The 25,721-nt window shown below is 49.9% G+C and overlaps 5 protein-coding genes across 7 annotated transcripts in view; all 5 read left to right on the top strand.

Annotated features, from left to right (window-relative positions):
* Positions 1-3,193, top strand: HOXD10 (homeobox D10). Its single transcript, XM_027878453.1, has 2 exons — positions 1-782; positions 2,170-3,193. Exons 1-2 carry the CDS (start codon positions 41-43, stop codon positions 2,445-2,447), a joined length of 1,020 nt encoding a protein of 339 aa, XP_027734254.1. The 5' UTR covers positions 1-40; the 3' UTR covers positions 2,448-3,193.
* A 1,802-nt stretch (positions 3,194-4,995) lies between these two features.
* Positions 4,996-8,035, top strand: HOXD9 (homeobox D9). Of its 2 annotated transcripts, XM_027878459.1 has the most exons (3): positions 4,996-5,146; positions 6,533-7,135; positions 7,545-8,035. In XM_027878459.1, the coding sequence occupies exons 1-3, from the start codon at positions 5,143-5,145 to the stop codon at positions 7,784-7,786; spliced, it is 849 nt and encodes a 282-aa protein (XP_027734260.1). In that variant the 5' UTR covers positions 4,996-5,142; the 3' UTR covers positions 7,787-8,035. The 2 variants fall into 2 exon arrangements, with proteins under 2 accessions (XP_027734260.1, XP_027734259.1); XM_027878458.1 differs by lacking the exon at positions 4,996-5,146 and having other exon boundaries at positions 6,242-7,135.
* A 4,629-nt stretch (positions 8,036-12,664) lies between these two features.
* Positions 12,665-14,380, top strand: HOXD8 (homeobox D8). Of its 2 annotated transcripts, XM_027878462.1 has the most exons (3): positions 12,665-12,794; positions 13,074-13,221; positions 13,813-14,380. In XM_027878462.1, exons 1-3 carry the CDS (start codon positions 12,687-12,689, stop codon positions 14,106-14,108), a joined length of 552 nt encoding a protein of 183 aa, XP_027734263.1. In that variant the 5' UTR covers positions 12,665-12,686; the 3' UTR covers positions 14,109-14,380. The 2 variants fall into 2 exon arrangements, with proteins under 2 accessions (XP_027734263.1, XP_027734262.1); XM_027878461.1 differs by having other exon boundaries at positions 12,665-13,221.
* A 3,603-nt stretch (positions 14,381-17,983) lies between these two features.
* HOXD3 (homeobox D3) overlaps positions 17,984-25,721 on the top strand; it is a 29,746-nt gene continuing 22,008 nt past the window's right edge. Inside the window, exon 1 of the mRNA XM_027878452.1 lies at positions 17,984-18,103. The gene's annotated coding sequence lies outside the window, so the exon portion shown is untranslated. The remainder of the gene's footprint in view (positions 18,104-25,721) is intronic.
* The window catches only part of HOXD4 (homeobox D4), a 6,894-nt gene continuing 5,334 nt past the window's right edge, over positions 24,162-25,721 (top strand). The window contains exon 1 of the mRNA XM_027878456.1: positions 24,162-24,171. The gene's annotated coding sequence lies outside the window, so the exon portion shown is untranslated. The remainder of the gene's footprint in view (positions 24,172-25,721) is intronic.

Genomic DNA, 25,721 nt, shown 5'->3' with positions numbered 1-25,721 from the left:
ACAAAGGACACAATCTCTCTTCCTCAAATTCCGCCCCAAAATGTCCTTTCCCAACAGCTCTCCTGCCGCTAATACTTTTTTAGTAGATTCTCTCATCAGTGCGTGCAGGAGTGACAGTTTCTACTCCAACAGCGCCAGCATGTATATGCCACCTAGCACAGACATTGGGACGTATGGGATGCAAACCTGTGGACTCCTTCCGTCTCTGGCTAAGAGAGAAGTTAATCACCAAAATATGGGTATGAATGTACATCCTTATATACCTCAAGTAGACACTTGGACAGACCCGAACAGATCTTGTCGAATAGAGCAACCTGTTACACAGCAGGTCCCCACTTGTTCCTTCACTACAAATATTAAAGAAGAAAGCAATTGCTGCATGTATTCCGATAAGAGATCCAAACTCATTTCTGCAGACGTCCCTTCCTACCAGAGGCTGGTGTCTGAATCATGCCCCATTGAGAACCCCGAGGTTCCTGTCCCAGGATATTTTAGACTGAGCCAGACCTACGCCACTGGGAAAACCCAAGAGTACAATAATAGCCCTGAAACGAGTTCAACTGTAATGTTACAGTTAAACCCTCGCGGCAGCTCCAAACCGCAGATATCTGCTCAACTTCAGCTGGAAAAGAAAATGAATGAAAACCCGAACAACCAAGACAGCACCGCTAAAGTCTCTCAAGTGGAAAGTCCCGAGCCCAAGTCCACGTTGCAAGAGGAGCGGAGCTGTCTGCCTGAAGGCTCCGTGTCCAGCCCAGAAGTCCAGGAGAAGGAGAGTAAAGGTCTGTATTACCGAGTTTAAGCCGTGCCGTGGTGTAACTCCAACACGCCAGCACCATAAAGCACGCTCGAATATACTAACGAGCATCACAGCCATCACATTTAATGTTAAGGAGTATCGGGCTGCAGGTGCTGTCTCTCTGAAGATTTTGGTAGGCAAAAATGCCACACAAAATGATTCAAAGATTTTACGTAGAGATCTGCCTCTCCCGTGCATGCAGACCGTCTCTGTGATGCGGGGAATATAGTCGTGTGCTCCCTAATGCGCTGCAACAGCCAAAAGCAGCCCCATACATCTAAAAAAGCAGGTCTGGAGGTTGTAAAATACGACCACCTCAACTTTTCTCTCGTAGTATTTCGCCTTTTTTTTTTTTTTCCACTGAGCTTTACTACGGTCTGATTGCTTTTAAAGTTAATTACGATCCTCTTAAAATAGGTGAGGAATAGGTGCTACAAAACTGGGTAAAGTTCGAAACAAATGCACAACGAAAGCAGCAGCCCGCTATCTGCCTGGTCCAAAGGTTGAATATTTCAATGTGGTGCTTTAGGTAACCTTAGATTGGTCTCCAAAAGTGCACCAGTATTTTGAAATGCTTTTGAAAGCTAAGGGTGGTGGTAATCTGATTTTATTTTCCCTCTAAAAGTGCACTAGACCCTTTCTTTTGAACGGCGTGTATCGAAGAATCCGAAAACGGGATTTTTTTCTTATCAAAATGTACTTTGCAACCTCTAGGTCGATTTTTACCCTATGTGTGCATTGAGAATTGCTTTATCTGAATTCTATTTAGCATCCCAGGTCTAGACTGATGTTGGGCAGATTTATTTCTGGTGGGGGAAAAAAAACCTAAAAGGAAAATGGAAAAAAAAAAAATCCGAGACAGAGGGTGGAAATTTCTTGTATATCGTTTTGGCTGGGAAAATGTCTATATCTGTTTATAGGTGTGCTTGTGTGATTCAGCTGATGTGTGGGGGGATGCTGCTTCAAAATAGAGAGAGACACTATTTTTTAATTGAAATATTTTGGTGGCAAGTGTCGTGGGAGCTCGAGGTGGCCATGGCGAGGCTAGACCCGTTGTGTTCATGGGGCGGCTGGCAGGTTAAATACTGTTGAAATGTTACACGCCGACCGAAAACTTGAGGGACCCTTACTGGCAGGGGCAGGAAAGCGGGGCGGCCACAGAGTAGGGTGCCGTGCTCGGGGATGGGCAAGCCCAGCCTGGCAGCAGGTCCCCTCCCTGTGCCCACACCTTATCCGAACCGTGTTTAATGCCCACATCCACCATATCTGCCAGAAACTGCAGAGGAGGGGTCATGGCCAAGGGTACACTCTAACAGCCTGAGGTATTTTTGATTTTTTTTTTTCTTCTTCTTCTTCTTTGATTTTGATAGAGGAAATCAAGTCTGATACTCCAACAAGCAATTGGCTAACTGCAAAGAGTGGCAGAAAGAAGAGGTGTCCTTATACTAAACACCAAACACTGGAATTAGAGAAAGAGTTCTTATTCAATATGTATCTCACTCGAGAGCGCCGTCTAGAGATCAGTAAGAGCGTAAACCTCACTGACAGGCAGGTCAAGATTTGGTTTCAAAACCGCAGAATGAAGCTCAAGAAGATGAGCAGGGAGAACCGAATCCGGGAACTGACCGCTAATCTGACCTTCTCTTAAACCCTAACCCCGGGGGGGGCACCAGTGAGGAGTGGGCACAGCACCGCCACTTGCTAAAAGCAGGAGAGACTCTGGCAAAACCCGGCATTTTCCAGTTTTTTGTTTTGTTTTGTTTTGTTTTCTGATAGAATGTGACTCTTCGTCCTTCTTTTAGCGCTGCAAGTGAATATGTATTACTATGATGAGTATATATAAAACCTAGCACGTGTAATTTATTTTTGTTCTCATCGTAATGCAGGGTAACTATTATTGAATATTATCATTTGGTCTTAACTTATTGGAACTGTCGAACATCCAAGCAATGTGACTTTTTCATGTTTTTACTAACAAAATGGTATTTATGTGGGGCTGTTACACGGGCCATAACATTTTGAGTACATTCAATACTTTCAGAAAAAGAGCGGGGGGAAACTGGGGGCGGGGGGAAAGAGAAGCACATTATAATGTAACTATTCTCACAAATGAACTTAGAGATTGTCCTTCGTGAAATGGAATATTTCCTTCTTCTCCATTGTAGACATTTCCTTGTGGTGCATATGTGGAATAGTAGTGGTTCAGAAGCAAATTGTCCTTCTTGTGCATGTTCTGTTTGCATGTATAATGCAATAAACTCTGTAAACTACTGCGGTTCCTTTGGTTTTCTACAAATGTTTAACGCAGAGATCCAGGTTGGTGTCCTGATCCTTCTCTATCAACAGCTTTTTGGACTGGTGTACCTTCTTTACCATACTCTGGTCTTTGTGTGTGTGTGCCTGGTTTTCTTTCTCTCTTTTGCTCCATTCCTCCCCCTCCTTTTTTTTTTTTTTTTTTTTTTTTTTTTTTTTTTTTTTTTTTTTTTTTTTTTTTTTTTTTTTAGGGTTGGGGTGGAGACTGGGCCGGGAAATGATGTAAACCTAATTAATTTATAAATGTCTGTAAACGATTGATTAATTGATAAAATGTTGTGTGATGTTCGCAGTCTGACAAACTGAATGAGAAAAAAAAGAAAGGAAAAAAAAAAAAGTAAAATTTTATGACTTAAACTGGGCATCCTCATCCAATCAGATCGTAAATGGTAAGTGATATAAAAATCTTTCTGCTACAAGATGTCAGGAATATGTGTGCCATTTTATTTGAATTTCGTATGTTGATTTAAAAAATATCAGTCACTATGTGCATACAATGTGTAGACTTTGATTTTGTGTCTTTGCTCGCTAAAAAAAACCAAAAAAACAAGACAAAACAAAAAACAAAAAAACCAAAAACAAACAACAAAAAAACCCCCACAACCCAAAACAAACAAAAAAAACCCCAAACAACCCCAAGAAACACAACAAATGCGAAGCTGTGTATTAGTAAGTGTTAAGGAGCTCAGTTTTTGGTCGGCTCAAGAGCTTTCAGAAGATGGTGGATGGAAAAATATTCCCAACATCTGGCAAGACTGGCTTTTTTGAGCAGAAACGCTCCCCAGCCTGCTTACAAAAGTACACCAGCCTCTTCAGACCTACTTTTGTCACCCTGCACCGTTTCTGTTTGCTCAGAGCTCGTTTTATTTCTCGCAATTCCATTTTAGTAGCACACATCCAGTTAATGACGTTCACGACTCTTAACCCTTTCTGTACATAGCTGAAAAATATTATTAGCAGGGCTCTGCGCTGGAAGCTGAGGAAGGGCATGCGTGTGTGAGAGCGGGTGAATGCCCGTGTGAGCAGAAATACTAAGCAGAGCAGCAAATGGCTTGCAAATGAACATGACTCCAAATTGAAGTGCAAATACTTGGGCATACTTTCACCTTCAAACGGTACTGGAAAAATAGTGTGGCTACTGTTTGCGCTGGGAAATCAGCTCGCTCAGAATCAACGCCCATTCCTCCCCTAAGCTGTTTCTAAATCAAGAAATTAAAAGCAAGATAGTGCCAATGTTGTCCGACTTGATGACAGATCCTGCTCATAATTCTATTGGTGGCATTCTGTTTGCTCTCTTGTCGTTGATATTTAATTTAAGCCAATACTTCCTCATGTTCACGTTTACTCATAGGACAGAGGTATATATTCCTAAAACCAAGGCATAAGCGTTTTGAATCTTCTAGAGCCACAAGCACCTAGGTATTTTGTGCTTGTTGTCTTTTCAAAAAAAGCAAAGCAATACCCCAAAATACCCTTTATATGTTGCATACCTTTAAACGGCCTTCTCTTTTCCTTTAAAGATACTCGCTACATCACCAAAGAAGTTTCGGCAGTGGGAAGTAAATTTCTGACTCCATACCAAGTGTTTAAAGTATATTAAAAAAGGAGGCTCACCAATCTTCCTACTTTACCAATTTATATCTGTGTGAAACGAGGGCAAGTTCTTCGCCATACCACAAACCCTGCTTCTAGGGAACAATGTAAGACAAGTTATAAAATTGCAGAAGAAAATGCTAAAGTCAGATGACATAGGAAAAAAAAAAAAAAAAAGGAAAAGAAAAAATAGAAGAAGAAGAAAAAAGGAAGAAAACAACCTAGGAGAGTAATAAATCATTAAATAAACAGGATTTTCAGTCCCTTCCTCATAACGGCCCACGAGTAGGAAGTGTTTTCCCAGCGCTGTTGTCCGTGCCCCTGGCGGGCTGTGCTGAGGGTTGTGCTGTGGGCTCGCCACTAACTCTCTACGTTTCCTCCAGATCCCGACACAGCTACCATCCCTCGCCCAGGGGAGCAGGCGTGGGCAGAAGACCATGGGTAATCCAGTTTTCTATACTAACCGGGCACCGTTTCTCTCGGGGAAGAAAAACCGGGCCGGGAGGGAGGAGTGGGAAGGGAGGGGATGGAAAAGAAAGCAAAGTGGGCAAAAAAAGTCTCACGTAGGCATTGAACGTGGCTCCCTCTGAGCTAGGGGCGGAGGAGACAGCCCTGCCGACGAGCGGGGGTCAGCGACAGCCCCGTGAGCCGGAGCCTGCCCGCGGCCCCTGCCCGCGGCCGCCGCGCTGCCAGTGCGGGGCCAGGCCGCCTCCTCGGGGCTGCCTTTGCCCGCATCCCTCCCGGGCCGCACTGGGCACCGTAAAAGGGGGCTATGTTGGAGCTGTGCAGCCCCAAAGGCTCGCAGATACAGGAGCATGTGTTCAGCCACACGTCAGTTTTGCTTTGAGACACAGGCTTTGCTGTTTCCATCCGTCCATTTTATTAGGGACACATTAATCTATAATCAAATACACCTCATAAAATTTTTATTGAAAGGCATAAAATCATTACAGAGGTCTTCCACCTGCTTTAAAACAACACAATGGGCATCTCTTTTTAAAAGTGTATCCTTTCTATGGAAACTTTCTGTCCGGGGGTAGGGGGAGCGAATAATAATACCCGCACATGCTCTGAAATATGGAAGTACCGCAATGTGCTTTTACTGTAACATTTTCCTGTTTTATGAGAAGTCGTTACAGTCCCAGCTTGCGATGGTTTGTTTTTACAGGCAAGAATCCCCCTTTCCCAGCGGGTTCCCTCAGCAGCTTGGAGTGTGATTAGCAAGCCAAGGCTGTTGGATTTATTTAAACACCCTGCCTCTCATTGATTAAGAAATGAATGGCAGAAATCACTCAAAGGAGGTGAAGAAATAGTCCGCACCCGCCACGGCCGTGGGCTGCCAGCGCGGCCACGCCCGCCGCGCCCCGGGCAGGCAGGGCAGACAGGCGGGCAGCGAAGGCGGGCAGGGTGAGCGGGCAACTAGGGCAGGCAGGCAGGCAGGCAGGCAAGCGGACAGGGCAGGGCAGGGCAGGGCAGAGCGGGCAGAGCTAGCGGGCAAGCGCGCAGGGCAGGCGGGCGGGCGGCCCCGGTGCGGTGTGGGCGCGCAGGCGGTACAACGCGCTGTGCGGGGCCTCTGTTGATGATGATTTTTTTTTTTTAATCACAGCAGCCCCAGTTTAGCGGATTGATTTACTCGCAGTATTGGTAAATATGATCACGTGGGCTCCGCAACCAATGGTTGAGGGTTGCAGTCTGCAAAATACTACGATTGTTCTCCGGGAGGGTATCATATACAGTTAACAGTGTAACCTTTTATATGACTAAGAGGGGAGCCTAAAATGTCGTCTAGTGGCACCATAAGTAACTATTATGTCGATTCTCTCATAGGCCATGAAAGCGAAGAAGTTTACGGGAGTAGATTCGTCCAGGGAGGTCACAGTGCGACCTCCAGGCCATCAGGTGTTGCAGAGAGTTCAGATTTTTCCTCTTGTAGCTTTGCACCAAAATCCACGGTGTTCTCCACCTCCTGGTCCGCGGTTCACCCTCAGTCGTCTGCGGCAATGACCGGGATCTACCATCCCTACATGCACCAGCCCCATTTAGGGGCAGCCGACGCTGGCCGCTACGTGCGCTCCTGGATTGAGCCCTTCCCGGGCTTCCCGGGCGGCGGCGGCGGAGGCAGCAGCAGCAGCGGCGGTTCCGCGTCCAGCTCCGGCTCCTCCAACGGGCGCCACTACGGGATAAAGCCGGAGACGGGAGCAACCACCTCCTCGTCTTCCTCCTCCTCTTCCTCCTCCTCCAAAAGGACTGAGTGCTCCTCGTCTCGGGAGTCCCAGGGGATCGGTGTGCCCGAGTACACGTGCAGCTCCTTCCTCCAGGAGCCCCGGGAGAAAGCGGCTGCCGGCAGCTCCAAGGACCCCGCCGCTTGCAGCCACAACCCCAGCCCGAGCAGCGATCTGAAGGAGGAGAAACAGCAACAACTTGACCCAAGTAAGTAAAAAAAAAAAAGAAAACAGAACAAAACGGGGGGAGAGAGAGGAATAGAGGCAGAGAGAGAGAGGGAGAAAAAGAAGGAAAGAGAGAAGGAGAGAAAGAAAGAAATTGCCCCTTTGATTTATTGCCGAAACCTGTAAGGCTCGAATGTGCAAAACTGATAGTTTTACTAACCTATAAAAACGTCTAGACGCCTACCCCAGCGCAAGCAGCAACAAGCACCCATAAAAGACTCCACATAACCACCTACCATCAAGACATCATTTGTACAGTAAACAGACTGGGGCATTAAGGCTTTTATGATAATTCCTCCAAAGTTGTGAAAACAGTCCATCCTTCGTTAAATTAATTTAACGACCTTTCTCTCCCCCCGCCCCCCATTCTCTATATACCTCCCTTCTTCCAGATAACCCTGCAGCAAACTGGATCCACGCTCGTTCAACCAGGAAAAAGCGTTGTCCCTATACAAAGTATCAAACCCTGGAACTGGAAAAGGAATTTCTCTTTAACATGTACCTCACCCGAGACCGCCGTTACGAAGTAGCTAGGATTTTAAACCTCACAGAGAGACAGGTCAAAATCTGGTTTCAGAACAGAAGAATGAAAATGAAAAAGATGAACAAGGAGAAAGGCAATAAAGGAGACTAACGCTGGGGTAGAAATGTAGTTGGGAATTATTGATTTAGTTTTGAGTTTGGGGCTTTTTTGGGGTGAGGGTGGGTTTTTGGTTGCTGGGGGGTGTTTCGGTTTTGGATTTTTTTTTTTTTATTTGGTTTTGTTCTTCCCCTGCACCCTCAGCCCCCCATACGTTTCTCCTCCTCCCACTCCAGGGACTTTAAATCAATCTAGTCTTGTCTTTTTTTTTTTTTTTTTTTTTTTTTTTTTTTTTTTTTTTTTTTTTTTTTTTTTTTTTTTTTTTTTTTTTTTTTTTTTTTTTTTTTTTTTTTTTTTTTTTTTTTTTTTTTTTTTTTTTTTTTGGATAGAAGTGAAACGTGGTCAATGTCAGGTATTTTGCGAAATTTTGTCTTGTTCGCCAACGTGTTTTGCAGAGTCGCTTAAACCTCCCCTCTTCCTTCCCACACCGTTTAGATGATGATATTGTGAGTGCACGTTAGCTTTGGGAACTCTATCTGATGTTAAATGTTTGACATGTTTCTTAAAAGTGATGTAGACTAGATAGTTATTTTGCCAAAATAAAGGTAAGGAAATTAATTATAATTAAGATAATAAAACATAAATTACAGCCGCTTAAATCAGTGGGGGTTGCTGTGCTGTCCACGATTTACTAAGATGAAATCTTTCCCCAAACCTCTGCTTTCTAGGTCTGAATCCTTCGCAATAGATGCCACAGCGAGGCCACGAGCTATCCCCCTCCACACCCCTTTAGTGCACTGTTAGGAAGTTGTCTCACCCTTGGAGCCGCTCACCACAGGCCTCATGCCTCTCGGTCCCCCGGCTAGCTGCCACCCCTGCCCCCGGTGACTGTTGTATTAATTAACCACTCCGAGTCTCGAACTACGGACCTGTTGTAATTGTTGTCAGTTATTACACAATAAAGTCTGCCGTGACCGAACGACAGCGCTGCGGTGAGAGGAGAAATCTGTGCGCCCCTCGCGATGCCCTCTGCGCCGCCGACCCTGCCGCGCAGCCCCCGCGCAGCCCCCGCGCAGCTCCCGCGGGCCGGGCGCGACTGGGCCGGGGCCTCGGGAAAGCTTGGCCTCCGGGAGCCACTAAGGTCGGAGGAAAGTCACTTTTCCTCCTCGTCGCCTAATCGACATTTGCTGTTAGAGATCAGTGTCGAGAGGCCGGGTAGGTGCGTCTGCCGCCGTACCGTTCCCAGGCCTCAGGTACCAGTGCTCTTTCAAAGATTGGCGATCCCTTGCGATCATGTAAGAGATACTTCCACATCGGTCCTCGGGAGCCAAGGAAGCAAAATGATGCCTAGTCGCTTAAACATTATTTCTGTATTTCTTTTACTTTATTTTGTCTCCTCCCAGTGGGTCGCTTCCAGCCTCAGTGCTCTTAAAACGGGAAGCTTGGAAGCTCCGGGGGGACACGGCTGCTGCCAAACGTTCGGCTTTGTTGGCTAGAGCTCGTTTAGCAACGAACCACATGCCTTCTGCATTTATAAACACACATGACTTTATCAAGATAATTGAGATGAAGTTCATTGTAAAAAAATTGCTTTGTTTAAAGAGCAACCATTAAAATGAAGGACCCGTAAATATTTACGAGCAGTTCGGTTAATTCAAGATTAAGGGGACAGCTGAGAGACTTGGTGTTTAATGTTTTTTACCTCTGTAAAAAAAAAAAAAAAAAAAAAAAAAAAAAAGGGGAAAAATAGGCAAAAGCAAGCACTGCCAGGAAAAGGTGTTGCATTGCTTCCCATCCATTGTCGAAAAGATACCTATAATTCTTTTAAAACAGGAAGAACCGTGGTATAATAAAACCATTGAGATGGCTAGACGTCTGGACCTAATGAGTTTACGATATGCTATGGCACTTTTCTTTGAAACCACCTTATTTTGATGTTTGTGTTTGTTAGGGGGGGAAAAAAGCCCAAAAATGCAGACAAACTAGGTTTTAAAACCTTGGACTATAAATTTCAATATGTCAGCGTTGGGCCAAGGCAACAGACTCAAAAAAGACCCGAAGGTCATGGAACTGAGAGATTTTACAAAGTCCACTTATTTGTTGAAATGTACTTTATTGGATATTCTACTGCAATGAATCCTACGATGCCAGCCTCTATAGTTTCGAAAATACCCATAGAGGGGGGTGATCTATAACAACACGTAAACAATATTCTTGTACACAACGCTCCATTGTGTTGATTCCAGCAGAGTCTCTGTTAATAAACTGCCACCAAACCCACACTATCTTTTCAATATTTTATATCAGGTAGATTGGCAGATTTTACCTTGTGTATTTTTCTCTTTTGTTTACCTGGTTTTAATATGGCCTGCATTTATTTCAAAATAGTAGAAAGAAAGCCAAAAGTCTCTCTTGAATGACGGAATGCAGTTCTTCTATGGAAATTACTTTTACTGTCAAACTGAATAATTTAATTCCTACCCATTGGTTGTGTTAATATATGTTTGCACATATGCACAGTCTCCTGCACACGCATTATACCGAATAATTCACAGGCATGTGTGGTGAAGGAGGGGGTGAACAAAGATTCATCTTTACTTTCGTTTACATAAATCAATCCATAAATACATAAAAGCAAGGGAAAACAAAATAACATCTTCAAGACAAAAAGTATAACACTGAAACTACCACACATGGAGAATTCGTGGTGTAATATGTGGGGAAACATGATCGAAAAGGCGATAGCAGGCATCTTCAAAGCTCAGGCGTCTTTTCCTGGCTGCCATGTGTAAACGAGGCGCATTCTTTGTATGCAGTTAATTATAGTTCTGACAAAAAAAAAAAAAAAAAAAAAAAAAAAAAAAAAAAAAAAAAAAAAAAAAAAAAAAAAAAAAAAAAAGAAGAGGGTCACTGAAATGTGCTAAGAAAATGGCACTGTATACTCGTGAGGACGAAAAAAAAAAAGAAAAGAAAAAAAAAAAGAAAAAGGAAGAAACGCAACCCAAACCCAGGGAAAAAACAAACAAACAAACAAACAAACAAACAAACCAACCAGAAAGCAAAGGAAGAGTCTCTCATCACCTGCCCCGCTTGTGGCGCGGCACCGGTCGGAGCGGGGCCGCGGGCAGCGCGGGCAGCGCGGGGCGGGGGCGCTGCTGCCGCTACCACCGCGCGCCGCCAGAGGGCGCCCGCGCTCCACCCGAGCGCCGCCGCCGCGCCCCGCGTATGGTCCGCGCAGCGCCCCCGGCCCGCGGAGCCGCCGCCCCGCGCCGACACCGTGCTTCCCGCGGAACTAACGCCCCTGCGGCGTGAGCAGGAGGGGCGGGAGTCTCTGCCGCGGATGCGGGAAGCAGCCACTAGCCCTCCGTGCCCCTCTGCAGGACGAGGACTGTCAATCTGCTGACGCTCCCCCCCCGGCCTGACCCGGCCTCCTGACTTCCCCCATTGGTGTTTGGCAAAGGGCTTTTACTGCTGGCAGTCCGTGTAGCACCAAAAATCCGTGTATGTGGATCCCTGGGCCTCTCCCACCTCCCCCACCTTTCTCAGGGCTGCACGGGAGTTCCTAAGTCTCTGCAAGATCCCAAAGGCGCCCTGGGCCGCGGGGCCCCTGCCCAGGCAAGGGAGTTGCTGCGGGCACAGGCCCGTCCGGGCTTTCACATGCGGGGCAGCCGGGATGGTCAGCTGGACAAAGTGGGTTAATCGTCATGGGGGCTGGAATGGTGGTGGGAGAGCGGGTGTGATGGGGAAGGAGTCTGCGATGCCTTTTATGTAACCACAAACATTTTTTTGTCAATTCACATCAGACAGTCACACATGGCTCTGGCTGGGCCTGTATTATATTTCACCTACATTTTTCGTCTCTCTCCAAAATAGGGCGGATTCGAACTCATGAGGATGTCTGTCCGAAAAGCTGGTTCCCACTGCAGGACGAATCGGGAAAGAGAGGACTGGAAACGACACCTCTTGGGGCTCGGGGGACAGCGGGGATGGTCGGCCTGAGCAGCAGGGGCAGCGCCGAGCCTACCGGGCAGCGCTTTTCTTCCTTCCTTCTACCAGAGAACAGGGCTCGCTTATTTCAGACCGAGTCCCCGAGCGGTACTAACTGCTCACCCACACTTTTCTTTTTTTCCCCTTGGTAATGACGTCCACCAAGGGTGAAATGATGGAAAGTATATTCATAGGCATGATTTCCATTAAGTATCAATTAACCTGAAGCCTCAGCCATGCGTGCACAGAGTCAAGGGTAAATGTGCATCTCATTCCCCGAGATCTGCTCGGCTGCAAGGAAATGATCCAGAGGGTCCTCTGGCAACGGGGCCCGGCCGCTGCACGCTGCCGCCCCTCGGGCTCCCCAGATGCCTGTACCGACATCCCCGAGACCCATCGCCTGCCATCGGCTCCCTCGGAGGGGCTCTACCCTTGCTGGCTGGTGGTGCAGGCCGCGGTCTGGGCAGTGCAGCTTGGGCGAGCCGGGTGGTGTCGCTCCGGGCAGCGCGCCCGCGGTTATCGCGCGGGATCTGCGCGGCCGCCTCGCCCCTGCGCGGCGGGGGTTTCAGCAGCTCCTGGCGAGCGCGCACCGGCGGGGGGAGCGGTGGTGCCGCGGCCGGGGTGGATCCGGGCAGGGCTGGGCCGGGCTTTTTTCTTGCCCGAGGAGCGGCACATGTAAACTGAAGCCAAAAGTCCCCCCTGAGCTCATGAGCGTGTGCGTGTGTGTGTGTGTGTGTGTGTGTGCTTGCGCGGGCTGCTGTGTGCCTAATAGGAAATAGTAAAAGCAGTGAGGCAGGTCATTTTGGGAGCGATTATAATCCAGTCCTGGTCACCACATACACGGAGAGCAGGAGAGGGGAGCGCACGGGCCAGCGACTGCGGCGGCGGCGGCATGAGCGCGGCGTAGAGGCACCGGCGGCGGCGGCGGCGGGGGCGGCGGCCCCCGCTCGTCGCTGCCCCCTCCCCGATGAGCTCCTACTTTGTCAACCCGCTGTACTCCAAGTACAAGGCGGCGGCTGCGGCGGCGGGGGAGCCCATCAATTCCCCATATTACGACTGTCACTTCGCACCCGAGGTGAGCGGCCGACACGCCGCTGCTGCCGCAGCCGCCGCTGCCGCCGCTCTGCTCTACGGGAATGGCGCGGCCGCCGCCGGCTTCCCGCACCCCGCACCCGGCGGGGCGGGGGGCGGCGGTGGTGCGGCCGCGGACTTTTACCACCCGGTCGGGGGGAGCCCCACGGCCGCCTACCAGCCGCCTCCTCCTCCCCCAGCCGCGCCTCCGCCTCCTGCCCCCTGCAGCGGGGTTACCTGTCACGGGGAGCCCGCTAAATTTTACGGATACGATAACTTACAGAGACAGCAGATTTTTACGACACAGCAAGAGGCCGAGCTGGTACAATATCCTGACTGTAAATCGTCCAGTGCTAATATTGGCGAGGAACCAGACCACTTAAATCAGAGCTCGTCTCCTGCTCAAATGTTTCCCTGGATGAGACCACAAGGTTGGACGCAGTCAAAAATTTGCTTCCATCTCACGTCTGAGTTTGAAACTTTCTTTTCCTCCTCCCGCTTTTTTCTCGCTGCCTCTGTCTCCCTGCCTCTGTCTCCCTCACTCCCTACCTCTCTCCCCGCGATTCCTCTTACTGCGGTGGCTTGCGATATTAAGACGATACAGTAAGCAAACAGAAACCTCTCCAGAAGGCAGCTACCAACCCAAGAGTAGCCTTTGGGACTGCGCCTCTCGAACCCCGAGGCGCAGCTGGCACGCTCGCTCGTCTCCCGTCTCTGCTGCCTGAACGGGAAGGGTGTAGGGTCTAGAAGCGAAGGGGGGGGGGGTGGAATAAAAGACCATAAAGTCTACCCGCAACCCTCTGTGCAGAGAGACAGCTGAGGCACTTCGTGCATTTGCTATTGATGTTTTTCTCTCACTTATGTAAAGCTCTAGACTCCTTCGTGCCCTGTTTTCTCTCCCTTCGGTTCTATGGGGCTTCTCTTGAGGAATTCCAGAGGGACTGGAGCCCTCGCTCCCTGCCTACGCCTTGTTTTCAACGGCCACACCAACGTCCAAACCCCTATGTTTTTGTTTTAAACAGCAGCGCCGGGTAGGAGGAGAGGAAGGCAAACGTACAGCCGATTCCAGACTCTAGAGCTGGAAAAGGAGTTCCTATTTAACCCCTATCTGACCAGGAAGAGGAGGATCGAGGTGTCCCATGCACTAGGACTCACCGAGAGGCAGGTAAAGATCTGGTTTCAGAACAGGAGGATGAAATGGAAAAAAGAGAACAACAAGGACAAATTCCCCGCTTCCAGACAGGAGGGAAAGGAAGGGGAGGCCAAAAAGGAAGCACATGATCTGGAAGAAGACAGAGCTGAAGGCCAGACAAATTAATTTTTGCCCTTCGTGAAAGGCAATCAAAAATAACTGGGACCACAGCCTGACATCTCGGCTCAACTATCCCTGTACGTGATCTTGCCGTAGGACGAGTGACCTCGTGTCCCTCCACTTGACATTTCCCTCCTTTGGATGCTTCACTTGTTTGGGGGTTTATTTTGTTTATAAGCTTATCCAGAGCAATCTTTAAATTTAATATTTCATCTACTTTTTTTTTTTTGCAAATTTGATACAGAGTTTGTAGCAATAAATTTCTAATTATATATAAATATATATATATATATTTGCAATCTTAAAAGATGGTGATTGCGGGAAACGACATAAACTTCCTAATCATAAATACCAATAAGCAAGAAATTTAAGAATGCCTTATTAATCAAGACAAGTGCACTTGTACTATTTTAATTCTTGTTCTTATGTTGAATAAATTATATAAATTTAATGAAATTGAAGAAAATACCTTAGAAATATTTTTAACCTTCTGCTATGATATTTGATTAAAATAAACCAAATTTATTCAATTATAAAATGTTTCGGAATCCTGATATCCTTTTTGTAAACCACTCCTACAGTAACTTTTAGAGTCTCCACAGATCTGGACTAACTCTCCCCTGCGCCTTTCCCCCGTCCGGTCCTGAGATTCTGGGTGTTTCTGTGGGGTCTGGAACGGCACATTGCTCACAAACCCTGCTTTTCGTTCGGGTACTGCGGGGTCGTGGTCTAAGCAGCGGCCAGCGAGGATTGCAACCTGCGAGCTGAGTTCACGCTGCGGATCGGCCCAGGGAGTCCCCGACGTGTGCGCCGGGGCCCTGCTTCACCTTTTCCTGCTCCCCACCGCGGGCTGCGGAGCGGCGGGGCAGGGGACGTTTGCCGGCAAACGCGGACATTTTCCCCGCGAAGGCGTTTGCTGCCGGCCCGGCTGGAGGGGGACCGGCCCGGCGAGCACGCTGGCCCCATGCCGGCCGTAGCTCTGATCCCCACCGGTCGGGGCTTCCAGCCCCGCCACGCAAGCCACGGACAACTCGGGCCTAGCGTCCCCCGTAGATGGCGGACGAGCAGAGAAATGCAAAGCTTTTATGGCCTTTCGTGGGGGTTCCTAGGGGGCTTTAATTGCTAGGGGTCCTAAACCTTGCGTAGACAGAGAGAAGGACCTTTCCCCCCCTAAATCATACAGCTCGGGCGTGTTTCCCAGAGGAGGAAGAAGCTGAGGACAGAGCCTGCTGAACAGTTCCCGCAGCCATGGGTGGAGAGGTCCTCTCCGATGAGTAAAATGGTTTAATTTCTCTCCCCCTCTGTCCTCCCTCCCTTTGCTCCTGCTTCGCAGCGGGCTCTCGCAGAGCGCAGTATCAAACAGGACGGCCGAGAGCAGTCCTTTTTAGGAGCAGTAGGCAGAGGCAGAAATCGAATGGACGCGACAGACACTGCGACAAACACGACATATTTTTATTATCTGCACAGAAATTAGCATGCTCCCGACAAGGCCGGGGTTGAGCCGAGGCCTCGCTCAGAAAATCACAGCCAGGGTTCCGAGGAGGTGCCGGCCGCCGCAGAGTCCACCCGGCCCTGGGCCTTTCTCCTGTACCCACCGCTTTGCTCCCGGGAACGCACCCGGCGCATCAGGAAACGCCGTCCACGGGGACTGGATTTGTAGGGCGGGTTTGGTTCATTTCGTTTCCCTTCCTCTTCCCCCTCCCCGCCAACGAGGCAGGCACGTTTCCACTCTTGCTAAGCGCTAGCTCTAGAGGGAGGCACGAGCAAGAGAAGCTATTGTTCTCGGTTTTATTTTAATCGCCTAGTTGGCTAAAGGTTGTAAAGCAGGGGAAATTGCAACAAAGCGGTGAAGTAAACATTTTGCTGCATGGATTTGCATAAATACACCGATACCCCTAGTGTCCAGGGAGGATTGTGCTGTTGGCTGCCCCTTTAAAGAATACCAGTCGCCAGACGCGCAAAACCCCATCGCTTTTCAAAATAATACTCGTGCCGGCTGCACGGGCAAGTTTGGTCTCCCGGCAGGGCAAAACCTCTTCACTCTGCTGCATTTGCGGCAGAGGTTGGGCGCAGAATGGTACCGACGGGCCCTGCCGTGGGGAAAGCTGTGATGGCTGCAAACACGGGCTGCCCGCGAGGGGAAGGCACGTCCTTCATACCCCAGGGGAGCACTTCTTAGGCTAGTATTTGTCCAGGGGAGAGCTACTGAAGTAGTTGTTTTTAATTACCAGACAAAGAGAATAAAATTAAAATACTCCTTAAGAAGTTTCCGTTAGCGTCGCTCTCCCAGGGCCGACTGGGAACGCAGCCACGCAGGCGAAAACTGACTTTCCTATGCTCACGTAATTGGTCAAGGCCTAGTGGTAGCTGGAATCGTCCCTGTCTTACCAGGAAAAACAAATCATCGCTGTAGTTAAGGTATTTCCCCTTGTAGCCCGACATATGAATCTCTCCCTCTGTCTTACTAGGGGACTTGCTAAGAAAATAGAAAACTGCACTAGAAACTGACTAAGGTTCCCATAAAATCGGAACCATCGAGATCCGGAGCAGACACTGGGATTTTGGCAAGAGAAAGCCGTAGTTGTGTGGGTCGCGGCGCTAGAGGCGGCGAAAGGTCGTCGGAAACGGCCATCGCGCGGATATACCGCCACTTTGGTTTCCGCGGATATTCTCCATTTCCTAGTGGAGCAGCTCAGCGCAGCCGCGAGTGCTGCAGAGACATCACGAAAGCTGCCAGTGCTTCCGCCAAGGGACACTCAGAATGGATGTGATATTCACAGGTGTGCAACTGCCTGAAGCAAGGGGTTAAAAAGATCCAACATTGATCCTACATCTTCAGGCGTGTTTACTTTTGTTAGCAGTTACAATCAGCAGGGAGGTCACGGATGGAGGGCTCTGGCTATTCCTTGAAACAAAACTTGAGCAAGAAACATCCACAGTATTCCGTCTCCGAGCCGAGCAATCCCTGTGGACAGAGGCCCATTTTTATTTTTTTAGAATGCTTTCTAGGAATTAGATTTTTCCTGATGGTGCCCCGAAAAGGTTTTATCGGGGGTGGAGGCACTCTGGGCGCGGTGACAGAGTCTGGCGCAACCTGCCGGGAACCGCACACTGCAGGGTGGGGAAGAAGCTCGGACTATTTTTATGTCGGCGACGGCTTCCGCTTCAGTAGTGGGCGCTAAAACAGATGTGGTTTCTTTTAGTGCCCGGCGGAGCGGGCGAAGGGAGGGAGGGGTATGAGGGGGAGTGGGGATGCGCGTTAAGACCCCTTTCGTTGGGGCAAGAAACGGATCCTTCGGCACAGCGCTCTGCCCCTCTTTATGCGGCTCTGCCACCTCTTGCCCCGCTCTCCGCTGCTCGTGCGGATCTCCCGCGTCCCGATAGTGCTTGCAGAGCTCCGCCACCGCTCCCGGGCAGGCGGGACCGAAGACTCAGTAAAAGCGCAGAGCGAAAAAAACATGGCGCTGGGAAGCAGTATGTGCAAAATCCGCAAGGAATTGCAGTAAATTCCTTTTTGTTTGAAGAAAATTTACAACTTGGTAATAGACCTTTTTATGACCTATTTGGGCTCGTCATTGGCTGCGGCTGGTCATGTGCAGGCAGCGAGCGCTTTCATGGCCTTTTCCTGATTTCCCTGGCGAATTTCCCCCTGCATTCTGCCTTCAGAGAGCCTCAGCCCCTCTTTTTCTAACCTTTGTCTAGGCTGAGGTGTATGGTAGTCGCCCTCATGTTTGTGTCCCGCGACCCCAAACCCGTGGCCGGTCCCGCCGCCTCCGCACTGACACTTCCCTGGCCCCGCACCGCCTCCTCTCCCGCGCCCACGGAGGGATGCGCGGAAACCCGCGCCCGCAGCCGCGTAGCATCCAGCCCCTCGTTCCTCTCCCACCGCTTGATGCCCCCGCTGCCGCTATCTCCTCCGGCACACGGATTGCTCCGACGGTGCAAAATGGATTATAGCGACCCTCTCGGGCTCCTCCGCAGGCGGGCAAAGCCGCGAACTGGTAAGCACTCAGCTCCCCTCGGGGTGATCGCCGCTACTCCGGACCCGCGCCCCATCCCGGTATGTGGCACGGCATCGGCTCCCCTGTCCTCCTGTCACCCTTGGTCACCTGTCCCTCCGCGGTCCCTTGTTCTTTCTACTAGTACTGCTATTACTATTACTATTTTTGCTGCTATTACTGCTGTTGTTATTGCTATTGTAATTATCGGTGGTGTTATTGTTACAGTCGCAGTTGTGGCCATGCCGCAGAGTGCGAGCGGCTGTTGCGCGCGGTCTGGCACGGAAAATGCACCGCGGGCTGCGATGGCGAGGCTTTCCTCGGCATTCCGCGGCGAGGTGCAGAAGGCTGGGGCGTAGCTCGCGTAAGCAGTGCCTCGCCTGCCGGTGGGGTTTCTTCCAATAAAAGGCCTTCTCTTTTTTATATACTTTCCCTCCGCCGGCCTGAAGCGCGCCGTGGTTTGTTTTCCCCATGGCAGAAGGGCGGTCGCGTAACTTTAAAGCTTAACAGGTGTTTTCGCAGGAGAATCGGGGTCAGTGCTCCCGCGGGGGCGGAGGGTGCGGGGAGGCCCCGTCGAGCCGGTGGCTGTGCCCGGGGCCAGCCCCGGGAGCCCCCGCCCGCCCAGCCGGGACTTTTTCGCATATCCTTCTCCCCCAGTACTGCAGAGCCAGGGCTGAGGCTCCGACCTGCTCCGTGGGCGGTGTACGGGCCGGGCTCGGCAGGCGGGAGCGCAAACCCGCAGTACGGCTGCTTACCCACGTGGCAATCATCGGGGGCTAAATGCGGGACGAGTTCTTGGAAAAAAAAAACCAAACCAAAACAAAAACGCAACAAAGTCTCCTCGGATTTATTTTTAAATATGCCGAGGAGATAGAACAGTGGCATAAACTATACCTGCATTACCTATGTGTGTATATCCATATTCACATTATCTATATACATGTATATACGTATCTACACCTCTACTTCTCTCTGTAGAACACATATTCTTTGGAAGTACATTATTTGGAACGTGTATATATATATATATATAACTCATCTTCATTTTTCAAATTGTTATTGCACAATAGAAAACACGCTGCCTGTTATTTGGCGTTCACATCGATGGTCGGTGGTAGCAATGCACTGTGCCATCGGTCTGCAGGAATTTACCGAATAGGCATTTAACCCAAAACCAGCCAGTTAATTAACAGCAAACCAAAAAGCCTGATTAAACAATACACAGTGAGGGTGGAAAGGTGGGAGTCATGCCCCGGGTACATATTTTGGAGGCGCAGAAGAAATTCTTCTGTAATCTATCCTCGAGTACCTCCCCAGCCTGCTAAGCCCGAGTCCCACTACATTAAGCAATAAAATCGCTGTCCCCTGCGCTTTCGTTGTTAGCACTAGCCGATCGCCCCGTGCTGCTGCAGGACTTAAGGATTATTTGGGACGAATCGTTTTCAACTTAGCAACAGTCTTCAAGAGTAACTTGGAAAATATGCGCTGCGTTGTTTCACTCTCAAAATCCCTTCTAGGTGACACAGTAATTATATCTGCTTGGCTATAAATCTCTCCAAAAACTTCGGAAAATCTCGTCCTTGAGCTGTTTTGAAATTATTCATTGCCTGGGGAAAAAGAAGAAAACAAAAGCAGGATGTTCAAACGAATTCTAATGTGCATGTGTGCGTCTGCGGGATCATCTGCTGACACATAAGGATACACATATGCATTTATTATTTCATTGGGTTTCGTGGGAGTTCGGCTTTCCCCCTTTTTAAATTACTTCCTTCCTTACCTCCTTTTGCTCTTATTATTTCTCTTACTTGCTTTATTTATTTATTATTTAAACATTGAAGTACACACATGTCTGTTTATGCTCTTAAACATACCTATGTAATTTTAAGTATTCATAGCAAACTCTGTATGTACATGTTTATATATACGGCATATATGAGGACTACCTTTTTTATATATTTATACACCTAGATAACGTGGTATGAGTATAGATATGTCGGTGTGCTGAAATTTTTGAAATACAGAGTTTACTATCACATTTCTCGCACTTGCTTCATTTCCCGACGCGTTCGACAGAATTTATGACTCATCTCATTTTTTTGTTGAAAGGAAACAGACGATCCCTTGCCTACCCTTTACTGACGCACGGGTAGTATAAAAACACCACCACGAAGCAGCCGGCAGGAAGTGGTAGCCTGTGCTCCCTGGCAGAGCCCGGGTATCACTGGCACCGGTTGCCACTTGGGAAGTCAGGTTGGGTTCCCGCTTAGCTGCTGCAGGTTGCCTTGAGGAGAAGTGTAGACTCTGATCCTCGAGTCTGGCAGGGCTTTGGTGCAAGGAGGGGGAGCGATGTGAACTGCGGACCCGGGAAACCCGATAAGAGTAGGAAAAGAAACAAACGTTGGTTTGGGGCTCTTGAGAACTGCAAATCCATCCGTTTCATTTTCTCGTTCCCCACAAAAATATAATTCCCAAGGGGTGTTTTATGAGAGCTTAGGACAGAAAAAAAAAAAAAATCCGAACAAAGACGATATTTCACTCCTCGGTTGGCAGGCAGCTGTTAAAGGTATTTACTGCTCTACTGCAGTGCGGCAGTCAATGCTGCTGTGGAGCGGGAGAGGAGAAAACAGGAAGCGAAAGGAAAAGATGAGGCACAATAAACATTGCAGCAGGTCGCGGAGGCCGGGCGGGGCGCAGAGGAAGGGTCTCTGTCAGAGACAAGAGGCAATAAAAGTGCATTCAGTGGCAGCAGGCTCTGCCCCAGTCCAGCACTCGCCTCCCATCACCCGCGGGGAAAGGGTCGGCGGTGGGGTGGGGGGGAGGCAACCCGCAATGCCTACCCAGTGCCCCACTTCAGAAGTCGTCCGAGCTGGAGCCTGCGAGGGGGCAGGGGTCACCTCTGCTCGCTTGTGGGCGCCCGCCCCGACGGGCCGGGCCAGGGTCACCTGCCGGCGGCTCCCGCGCTCGGGGCTGCCGGGTCGGCCCGCGGAGCGGCCGCCGGGGGCGCGACAGGCCCCGGCCGCCGCCACCAGACATTATGTTTCCACGGCCTCTTCCAGGAGAAGGCGCTATAGGACAAGCCTGGTCGCTTTCCCCTCCGGGGCCAGGGGCCCACCGCCCCACCGCCAGCTTCGAGACCCCTACCCTGCTTTCCGCCTGCCCAAGGAAGAGGCCCACCGGCGGGCGGGGGGCATGAGCCGACCTTCTCGGGAGACTCAGCTGCGCTCCAGTTCGCCCACTCCCTCCAGTGCCGCGGCCTCCCGTCTGACCCCGGTCCACAGCCCCTTACGCTCTCCGGTGCGCATCATCCCGCACTCCCTGCCTGAACTGCAGTGCCGCGGGGCTCCCCTCGTGTGCCCCGCCGCCCTCCCGGTCACCAGCCCTCCCTTTGATGTCGGGTACCCACCTCTTCCCACCCTGTCCCTTTGATGTGGGTGCCAGGGCCCCGTGGCGGCCCGCACCCTCCTTCCCGCCGGCTGCCTTCCCGCGGGCGGAGCCCCCGGCCCCCGCACATCCTCCCTGCCTCCTGCAAGCCGGGGCCCGGCAGAGTTCCCTGCCTCAACTTCACCTGTTTCCTCCAGGCTTCACCTTCCAGAGCCGTGCCCGGACATGACCCTGGCGGCACCCATCCCCCCCGGCAGTGCCTGCCCCGGCGAGACGCTCCCACGGCCCCCGGCCTCCCCTCCCTTCCCCGCGCTCCTCACTCTCTTCCCCCGCGGACCCGAGGTGCCGCCGCCGCTGCCCCTGTTTGATGTCGAGGCGCGGCTCGACACCGCCCTGCCCGCTCCGGGCCTCTTCTGCCACCGGATTTGCCTGCGGGCGTGGGGTGCTGGGGGTAAGGACCTTTGCATGCCTACATCCTGCTTGGCGAGGGCATGGGCAACGAAGTGACTGTGGAAAGGTCGGGGTCATGATAAAAGCAGAGAGGCAAAATGCGTTGGATGTTATCGAGGCACTTGGTAGATCTTCAAAGTCAGTGATGGAGCCTGTAATTTTCTGACAGTGTAGTCCTCGGGATAGGATGCCAGTCGTCGTGCCTGTCAAGTAGCATCAAGAGCGATGGTGGCTTGCACATGTGATTCAATTTCCCCAACCTTTTTATCGCAACAATTACCAGAGGGAAACCAATTGTTACTGTGTTACTTTATTACACAGCTTATCTGTCTCCAGATAGTCAGCCCCCAGTATGAAAACTTGCATAAAAGCCTAGAGAATGAACTGGCCAGAGCTTCAAAGCCAACTTTCACATCTGCATTTCAGAATAGGAAATGTGAAAATCGTTCTAATTCCCTCTTCAAAAATCTCATGGCTAGAATTACTCAGTTACTATTGCATTCATCTTGTCCCTAGATGACAGGGAGCTGTATCTCAGTCATTAATTCCTCACTGTCCCATAACCTCACCTTTCCCAGCTCCAGTTGCCTGGACACGTGTGCCTGAAGCACATGCCTGGCTTGGGCCACCTCCTTTGCCAGGGGCTGACACTTTGGCCACTCACTGTGTTGCCATGCCTCCTGCCTTGCCATGGTTCTTCTCCTCCTGCACATACAGGACAGTATCTTGTCACCAAACCGTGGGCTTCCCCTGCCATGAGAGGGGCCAAGAGAGCCAAAGCCATTGCAGACATGTAGGGAGGGATGGGACAATCCCTATACTGGCACAGGCGTTGAAGGTCACTCGTGGCCCCCACTGCCCGGGACAAGACCTTCACTGTACCAAGTACCAGGCCCAGTACAAGGGCAAAGACACTTGACTCTCCGTTGTAGTCCTTGTCATCCCAGACTATTTTCTCCTCATTTTATTGTGCTTTCTTATTGCACCCTACTCCTCACATCCCAGTATGTAGCCTTTCTTGCACCTTCCCAGAGAACAGGCACTTTGGCTCCATGCAGCTGCCTGCTGCTGAAGCCCTTCTTCCAGAGATCAGTGAAGATGAAGTGTTCAGGGAGGAGGGTAGCTAGGGGCTGCCAGAAGCCTGATTCAGGACCCACCGTGCCCAGGCCCAAGTATCTGAGCAAGGCTCGGGGAGCCCCAGGGAGCTTTTTCCCCTGCCTGCCCTGGGCTGGGAGCACGAGTTGTGCTCTAGCACCAAGCAATGCTGAAGTCAGCCCCACGCCAGGCAGTCCATGCCTCTCCTGGGGGTGTCTGGCTAGATCCCCTGGGCATGATAGAGTTTCTCAGACTGAGCACTGCAGCTGAAGTGTCACTGCCCCTGCCAGCTGTCCTGGGCAGGGGAGGTGGAAAGAGCCATTTCCCAGCTCAAGCCATTAAAAAGGCATGAAAAATATGCCATATGATTAAGGCCTTGACAAGAGCAAGAAAAATAGTGGAATGCAAAGTCACTCTGGGTCATAAAGAGGGAGCAGGGAAGGACCTCGGTATGCCTCTTGTCCTCTGTAGGAAAACTAATTGATCAGTTGTGATTTCAGCCATCTAATGTGTACAGCAAGATCTGAGCTGCCCCTTTTGGGCTACTTCAGACTTGAGCAGCCAGAAGCGGCCAAGTAAGAGCACGCTCTGGTGTTAAGCAGGCACCACCCAGCTGGTGCCACTACCCAGCAAGGAGCTGAAGTTGGCTCGTTTTTCAGAGCTGAGCCCCCGGGCGGAGGCGCACTCGCACCCGAGGGCCGGGGGAGTGGCTGGTCCCCTCTGCCCGCGGTCGGTCCCCGACGGGGCTGATGCGGCTCCCCGCCCTCTGCTGAAGGTATAAATCCTTCCTTGGACGCACAAGGAACTGCTGGCCTCTCCGACGTCCTCATCTTAGCCATGATAGATTGAGAGCTGTTGCGCGCGTTTCTTCACGCTGTGAGACTGCCAGGGACATTTGACTTCCTGTGCTCGGGCTCCTTGAAATTCTCATTTGCTAACTCACACCCTTCTCCCTTCACACCGAGGCTGTTTTATTGTTTTATAACCCTCCTCAAACTTCCAGTCCTCAAAGATCTCATTGTGGCAGGCTTCACACTTTCTCCCTTTCCGAAGCCCTATGCCCTCACTGTTTGCAGCAGTTTGGTCACTTACAAAGATCCATCCGGTGCCCGGTGAACCCGCAGCCCCTGGCCCAGCTCTGCCGAGTCACGAGATGAACGACTCAAACTCATTTTTCAGGGGAGCCTGATCAAAATGCCATAAACATCCAAGGAAGAGAGAGGAGGTTCCATCTTTCAGTTGGTTGGGGGTGGGGTTTTTTGTTTGTTTTGTTTTCTCCTGATGTTGGGCTTCTCTGTCCCCTAAGAAGTATAAAGAAGTGTTTGAACGGGTATGCACAGTGAAACGCCCTCGGCTCCTTTCTCAATAACACTTCGGGAATGCTAACTCTTCGCAGCTTTCCCTACAACACGCTCCTCAATAAGGCCAGCATAACGCCGCTCAGCTGAGCTTCCACTCATCCCCGCTATTCCGACCCAGTCCCATTTTATAGGACAGATTCAGCGAACCTTTATTTAGCGAATAAAAGTTTAAAGCTGAAGGTTATTTATGGTTCCACAGAGATAGGTCCTGAGTGGCTATTTAGAAGCACGTGATTCCAATAAACTTTGTTTTATGGCTTGAGAGTTGACAAGCCAAAATATAATTCCCACCATAAATTAGTTTAAGAGCATACAAGTGCAGATGCTTTCGTTCCTGGAAGCAGTAATCGGGAAAGTGTTAGCAGGGAACCGTCGGCAGGAATGCGACCGTGTAGGCACCTCTGCTACCGGGTCCCCCAGGCCGCGGGGGGAGCGCACAGTAAGTCCGCTATCGGCCTCCCCGCCGCCTCCACCACCGCCGCGCTCGGGCTCTCTGTGCCCCGAGGAACTTCGTGGGAATGGGGTACCAGTCCGGCAACGCGGAACAGCTCTGTTGGGGAAATGGGCAGGTAGAGCTCAGGTTCCTGGGGGTGAGCCGGGATGAGTCGGCTGGTCCCCGTCTGACATTTCTGAATTTGATGGGATTTCTTATTTGCAGCTAGCTAATATTTTTTTTTAATTAAAATTTAAAAATTAAAAAAAAAAATGCTTAGTGCCAGTTAGTCCACTCTCCTCCCAGGCTCTGTATATTATCCAGAGTGGGCAGAACTAAAAAAACCAAACAAAAAAATCCAATCAAAAACGGTCTTGGGAAGCTCTATTTAGTGAACTATTGATACCTAGGCAATTGCCCTGTGTTTAGAACAATAACTCTCCAAGATATTGTAGGAAAGTAATAGAGGAGGTGAAAAATAGCTTAGAGAATTCCCCATTAGTATTTGCTTTTCAATATACTAAGCTTTTCAGGAGCATTAGAGTAAGCACATGTTTTGTTTTCCTTACTGAGATCTTTGAATATATTTATTAAAATACTTGAAGGAAAGTTCAAGTTAAATCTATCCTTCTATAGTGCAAACAAAGATGTATGCCTCGTGATTACTGATAAGTTAATTACGTGATCTTAAAAGAGATCTATCTTAGAGTAATCGGATATTTGTTCTAATAAAACTATAGTTCTTTCTGTGCTCTACGTGGATATGATGTTGCATGGTGTATTGTGACATTTCGTGGGTAATGGTTTAGCAAAGGTGATCTGAATATTTAATTTCTAAGTGACCGGATTGCCACAGAACAAAAAAAAAAAAAAAAAAAAAAAAAAAAAAAAAAAAAAAAAA

The sequence above is a fragment of the Empidonax traillii genome, unplaced genomic scaffold (assembly GCF_003031625.1).
Source record: "Empidonax traillii isolate 1590-97213 ecotype Southwest subspecies unplaced genomic scaffold, ASM303162v1 scaffold42:size1813164, whole genome shotgun sequence".
In the NCBI taxonomy this organism is placed as follows: domain Eukaryota; kingdom Metazoa; phylum Chordata; class Aves; order Passeriformes; family Tyrannidae; genus Empidonax; species Empidonax traillii.
Note: the sequence above shows the minus strand (reverse complement) of the source record. Positions and strands in the feature narration are given on the sequence as shown.

Excerpts from the sequence above, each read along its gene's own strand:
- HOXD9 (XM_027878458.1), top strand. The coding sequence starts at position 6,484 with ATGTCGTCTAGTGGCACCATAAGTAACTATTATGTCGATTCTCTCATA. Across the intron at positions 7,136-7,544 it reads ACAGCAACAACTTGACCCAA|ATAACCCTGCAGCAAACTGG; the intron begins GTAAGTAAAAAA and ends CCCTTCTTCCAG.
- HOXD8 (XM_027878461.1), top strand. The coding sequence starts at position 12,687 with ATGAGCTCCTACTTTGTCAACCCGCTGTACTCCAAGTACAAGGCGGCG. Across the intron at positions 13,222-13,812 it reads TCCCTGGATGAGACCACAAG|CAGCGCCGGGTAGGAGGAGA; the intron begins GTTGGACGCAGT and ends TGTTTTAAACAG.
- HOXD10 (XM_027878453.1), top strand. The coding sequence starts at position 41 with ATGTCCTTTCCCAACAGCTCTCCTGCCGCTAATACTTTTTTAGTAGAT. Across the intron at positions 783-2,169 it reads CCAGGAGAAGGAGAGTAAAG|AGGAAATCAAGTCTGATACT; the intron begins GTCTGTATTACC and ends TGATTTTGATAG.